Source organism: Pteropus vampyrus, unplaced genomic scaffold (assembly GCF_000151845.1).
Source record: "Pteropus vampyrus isolate Shadow unplaced genomic scaffold, Pvam_2.0 Scaffold10, whole genome shotgun sequence".
Taxonomy (NCBI): domain Eukaryota; kingdom Metazoa; phylum Chordata; class Mammalia; order Chiroptera; family Pteropodidae; genus Pteropus; species Pteropus vampyrus.
The window spans coordinates 6,448,556-6,455,196 of NW_011888791.1; the positions used below are offsets into that span (position 1 = coordinate 6,448,556).

General features: G+C 29.0%; 1 protein-coding gene across 1 annotated transcript in view; it reads left to right on the forward strand.

Moving 5' to 3' along the window:
• MDGA2 (MAM domain containing glycosylphosphatidylinositol anchor 2) overlaps positions 1-6,002 on the forward strand; it is an 815,380-nt gene extending 809,378 nt beyond the window's left edge. The window contains exons 16-17 of the mRNA XM_023521599.1: positions 1,475-1,580; positions 4,069-6,002. Coding sequence (XP_023377367.1) covers positions 1,475-1,580; positions 4,069-4,157 — 195 coding nt within the window. The 3' untranslated portion in view covers positions 4,158-6,002. The remainder of the gene's footprint in view (positions 1-1,474; positions 1,581-4,068) is intronic.
• The last annotated feature ends 639 nt before the right edge of the window (positions 6,003-6,641 follow it).

Genomic DNA, 6,641 nt, shown 5'->3' on the forward strand with positions numbered 1-6,641 from the left:
TTATGATTTCAGTGATACAAGACATTTTGGATGCTTTTCAAAGAAATGGCTTTGGACATTATTAACATACTTATCTCAACAAAGTAAGCAGGAAACCTTCTCTACAGAAACTAAATATAGTAATAAAAACTTCTCAAGTGTTTTTCTCCTTCAAATCATGAAAATTATTTTTACTCTTATGGATTATATTTAAGTGGGAGGAGCAGGAACTCTGTGAAAGTTGATAACTAATTCTTCTGCTTATTAATTAGAGAGTTCAACTGATAAAATTATGATAGCATATCAGAGATCAATGGATCAAAGATTGCTTCTTAAAGGATGCTTAAATTCTCTGAAAATCACAAGTATGCCTTTAAGAAGCTGTATTAAGATGTTATCAAAGACGAACAAAAAGTAAAAACAAAAATTTTGGTATTGATACAAATAAACTTTCACTCCAAATTGTTTCAATAAAATAAGGCTAGAAATTATATAAAAAATGCACATATCAGCTCAATGTTGAAATAGATCTTAATTAAGCTAATTTTTCTTTTGAAAGACCAAGCAAGATATTTCATTTTGACATGTAGATATTTTTTTCTGGGAATATAATCACAAAATGCATAAATTGTCTTTTAGTATAAAAAGGATTAAAAGATTTTGCTGGAAGCAAAGAATAATTGGAGAGTTACAGAGAAAATTCTGAGTCATTTCTGTAAGAATAAAATAATAATAACTATAATTATTATTATAATAATTTGCAAATTGTCCTGATATAGTCATTGTATCCAGAATTCAGCAATCAAGGGAGATGATTTAATTCATCTATTATTTCAACACTCATATATTAAGCCTCAGTGCCAACCATTGTACTGAAAGTTCAGAGGTTGGCTACTAAACACTCACCATAAGTAGATCTATAAATATCTTCAAGTGTTTAAAAATAGAATGTCAAAAGAGAAATTATAGAGGTGAATCATAACATCTGGGAGTATGAATACTGTATTTACAAATGATCGAAAAATTTCAAAGTGATGGTAAACTTTTGCTGTGAGCTTCAATAAACATAATACTGAAGAACTCAGAACTGGTGCATTCCTTAAAATATTTCTAGAAAACCAATGTTATGACATATGCCTAGAGAAATTTAAAGGGAATCTATTTCACAGAAATACCTCTGAAACAAAATTTTCCTCACTCCTGAAAATGAAAATTAATATGATTTGTAGTAGTTGTTTTATTATATTATTCAACTAAGCATGGTTTTGTTTTAAAATCAACACAAAGCTTTTGCTGTGAAAAACTAATACTCTGCAAGAAAGATTCCATTATTAGTTTTGTTAAGATAGATTTTTTAAGAACAATTTTGAAGACTGTCAAGAATAAAAGATGCCTGGATTGTTGAAAACTTTAGGTTTCACTACTCAATTTCTCAATAGAAATTGTTCTGCAAATTAAAGCTCTACATTTAGGTTTGTTTCATTCATATTTGTAGCTCATTTTTGAAGGTATTCGAGGTCCTGGCATAGAAGGTGACATTGCTATTGATGATGTATCAATTGCAGAAGGAGAATGTGCAAAACAAGACTTGACGACTAAGAGTAAGTGTCTCTTCTTGGATTGGTTCAATGAGATGTTAAAGTAATGTAATTACTATTTAACTAATATATTCTAATTAAAACAGCTTTATTTTTAGTTTGTTTATTTAGAATTTCTTATACATGAGGCCCTAAAATTTTGAAGATATTTTAAAATCAAAGTATTAAATTTAACCATATGCTTATTTGGCTTAAGATAAAATAAAAGTAATTTTGATTTAAAACTATGTAAAGAAAGTACACTTTGATTTTTAATTAAGATTTCAAAATATTTTTAATTTATATTATTAATTTCAGAGTTTTTTTAAAGCCTTTATTAAAATATTTGGCTAATCTATATACTCAGTACACATTTATAGAGACATACCTATTACTATTCCCCATGTTTATGAAGATATTTCCTAGATCTAGCTTCTGTTAACCTTTTGAACAAGTTCAATCTTGTGAACAGCATTTATATATATATATATGTATATATATATATGTATATATATATGTATATATATACATATATATATATACATATATATATATACTTATATATATATAATATACATATATTATATATAATATATATTATGGTATATTTTTTTTTCTGGTATAATTAATCTCTTTTACCTGCACCACAATCAAATGTTTATTATTGGTTTCACTTTTTTTACTCTGGTTAGAATATTATAGTTTAATGATATATTCAAATTTTATTTTTTACCACAAATCTATTTTTTAATAAAAGAGGTATAAATAAAAATACATAATGTAAAAAGAATCAGAATTATGTATTGAGATGTTTCTTAAAATTCTTAACTTTATATTATCCACTTAAAGTTGAAAAATTTAAAATCATTCCTATTAAAAATTCCTCCAATTTAAGGATTTTCATAGGACTATCTGGAATTTTTAATTTTGTGATCATATAAAGAGGTAACAATCAAACTAAATTTATAAAAATAACTCATAAATTATTTAACACATACAAAATAAGCATAGAAATCCATTCTGTATGTCTAGAGCAAATCAGAGTTTTCACTGAGTATATTTAGTGAGAAATTATATCAATCTAGATGTTGAAAGTTGAATTTGTACAGTTACCCAGTGAGTCCTCAAATGAACTGAACTGACTCCATTTTTAAACATTGTAAAAAGACAAAAACTAAGATTGTGCATAACAATGAGCCATTTTGCTCATAGTCTTACCTTCTTGTCATTACACTTGGCATTTCAAGTAACATATTTATAAAAATTTCTCCCTGTGTCTGGCTAATTTTGCCTTAGAAAACCAGTAGCTGTACTCAAATGAGGTACATTTGTCAAATGCACAAAAAAAGCATGCTTCCTCCTCAGAGGGGAATGGGATTTCTATTGAATTTCACAATATGAATCAATGACAGTAACATTATATCATCTGAAGATAGTCAGCATCTTATATAGAAAATTTATATTTTGATAATTTAATCACTGAAAAATATTATAAATTAAATTCAGTTAGTTGAATTAAACTTTCCAAATGAAGAAAGCAAGAGAACATAATTTACTCCCAAAAGGAGAAAGTGGAGTGGTAAAAGTAGCCATGACTATGTCTATAAAATAACTAGGAAAACCCATAGTGACTTTATTATTACACTTTAGAATAATATAGAATATTTTCATAATCAGTTTTCTTAAACTACTAAATCCAGAAATATGTGTGGTTTATTTAAATGAGATATATCTATATGTATTGAAGTAATTTTTGTTTAGCCTCTATAAATCAGGGAAAACAAATTATCCTAATTAAACAAAAATATTCTCTGGTATGAGAAAGTATTCTGTTACATTCGTATCTAACTATCATATAAGTTCATTTTGATGAGTAGTGTTTGAGGAATATTAAATTAATGTTAATTTCTAAGTACAAATCAGATTGGGAGAAGAGATATTTTAGTTAGAATGGACTTCAAAGTGCTTCTAAAAATTACACTAAATAATTATTTACTTAATTTATAGATATTGGACTGATCTAAACATATATAACCTACTATTTACAGTAATTTCTCTGCCCATAACAATCTCTTCCTAGTTTTCATCAAGAGTAATTTTTCTTTCAATCTTTAAGCTTAAGCATTTCTGGAAGCTTAAAAAAAAAGCTGACCTTTAGGATTTTTGAGAATTTTCTATGTATGCATTCTTTCATGTGGCTAGCAGAACTCTGAGGTTGAGCTAAGCCACAAATCTACACAAATATATTCTGAACAAGTTTTTATAGCATTTTATATCAACTTATGTTTGCAAATATGTTTATTTTATCAAATGCCTAACCATATATTCAAGTTATAGTCCTTTCACTTGTCTTGAAAATGAATCTGATGAAATAAAATTTAAAAATTCCAAAAATGTTTACCATATACAAAATTGTTTTATGAGTTCACAAAAGTCGTATTAGTAGTTACATGGAATATTTATTCTCCCTTTTTGTTGTTGTTGTCTTGGCATTTATTTTTCTTGTCTTTAGATTCCGTTGATGGTGCTGTTGGAATTTTAGTACATATATGGCTTTTTCCAGTTATCGTCCTCATCTCTATCCTAAGTCCTCGGAGGTGACCTTATCCTGGCAGAGGCTATAAAAGAAATACCAGGCACTGGCATGAAGAGTCTTTGTAAATGGACATTGAAAAAACAAACTACCAAAGATTCCTCCACTGACTACTGACTCAAAAATAAAATAATAAAAACAAATTTTTTTAAGCACTGGGGATAAAAAGACATCATGGAAGTATAACTTATTCCAAACTATATATAAAAGATAATCTTGACCTGAGTAGAGAAGAGACCTTCAGGTGCTTTTGTGGCTAAAAAGATTACAGCATTATCTGGTCATCTGGTTGAACTCTGGAAAAAAAAAAAAAAAAGAGCTATAGAAATTCTTGTCAAAGCACAAAGTCATGGCTGGTTTTGTTTCAAATGAATAGTTTGCTTGTTACCATGGAAATCTAATGGCCTGCCAACAAAAACCTCACTGTAAACAGGGTACGTGAAGAACTGGCATTTATTTTCCTTTCGAGAAGGTTTTACGTAGAGAATTAAATAAATGTAGGCCCTTTTACCTTTGGTTGCTACCCTTCCTTGAAAAGAACCTGAACTCAGAATTATTTAAAACATTCATGTTCCTTCCACCTTATCCCTATCCAGCCTTTATTATTTTTATTCGTTTTCCTCCCATGGCTAAGCTAGATGACTGTATGCTGTCTCTTTTTGCATGCACTACTATCCAGGATGGTAAACCTGGGCTTACATAATACACAGGCTTATCAGAGTTTGCTCGCGGCCACTTGAACACTCAAACTAAGTCATCTGTTCCAATGAAGAAACCAAACCACCATCTTTTATAAATTGCCATGGAAACCAAGTGCCTTCAATGAAACAAGCCTGAATAATTTTCAACTCAGAAGCTTGCACTGTTAAGAGTGGTTTGTGTAAAACTATTTTATAAACAAACTACAGAGTCTAAATGTGCAAATTACAGGCAAGACAACAAAGCTGCTTCTGAAGAAGAAAGGACCGAAGCTGCTGCGTAAGCCCATGCAGACGAGATATTTGTCGTTTGACCTCCTGGACAGCCATGGCCTTTCGGCTTATTGTCCATTAGAAAATAACTTCCACTGAGACCAGACATGGGAGCAACACTTTTTTTTTTCTTCCAGGTTATTAAATGGGTCAACCAGAGCAAAAGGTTAAGATAATACTTAGCGCAGAAGGTGGTAAAACACGAGAGTGATTTTTTTTTTTTTTTACTCTAACCTCCATTTGAAATGAAATTGGCCCTAGCTTTAGAGGGAAAAAGAAAATATTTGTGATTGCAGTGCATACAAACTCTACAGCGGAACTGGGCCCGAAAATCTGGCTTTATTCTAAACACTGAGGGTAATATGCCTCTGCCCTTTAGTCAGACTCTGTGCAAATTGTGAAATATTATTTTATTATTTTCAAATATTAAAAAACACTTTTACAAAAAAACAAAAACCTGTAAAAATGATTTTGAGCTACCTGAGGACAAATCATAACTTTAACCAGCCAGTTTTCCAATGCATTGTAAATTTCACTTAAACCTGTTGGTTATGAAAATTTGAAGATTTTTTTTTTCCTTAAATTATCTCAGCTTTTAACTTCATTTAAAAGGACTTTTGTCTAAAGAAGAATATTATTATATTTTCTTTCAACCCCCCAGGATTAAAAAAAAAAACTGATTATGCAAGTAATTGGGATATAAGTATTAAATTATAACATTTACAAATATTAATATAAAAAGCACAACAAAATGTAGTGGAAAAATGATACAGTTTGATTTTTAAAAAAAAATTCTGTAGAAATGTTTGTGCAAATTCGGTAATTCAACCTAAAAGATAATTTTACAGTTATGTTCAATAAAGCCTCTTTCCAGGTAAGGTATGAAAAGCGGTATGTGTGTTTGTTGAGCAATGTTCATTTATCACAAAAATGAGACTAGTTATACAATTTATCAATTATGTTACCATGGGATAAATCTTCAGTGCTTCATATACCTTAATGTCTGCAGGAAGAAATTTTAATTGGAATTCCCTGATGCACTCTCCCATATTTGTAATACATGTAAAAAATATGTCAAATCTTTGAAAGTAAAACATGAAACAAATATGAACTTGGAATTTAATGTGTATTTTCATAGTTAAAGAGGGGACCAGTCTGAATATCTAGATAGTGATAGACTTGAGCTAAACCAAGTCCTTTAAATTAAACAGAATAGAAAAATAAATTTCATGACTTATTTGAACAAATCAGGCATATTGAAAAAAATTTGTTTTTAATTATAGTCATCCATTTTATCAAACCAAAGAGATTAAAGTAAACAATATTTGGAGCACTTAACTTAATACTTACTAAATTTTCCTCCACTTCACTTTCATTGTATGTGGCAACTAACCACTTTTTTCTCCTATCTCATACTAGTATATCATCTTTTTAAATTGTTTTTCTGCACACTCATTGCTGGTAATATCAATAAAAAGATTTTAGATATAAAGAGAGGATTAACTCATTACCACCTTCTTT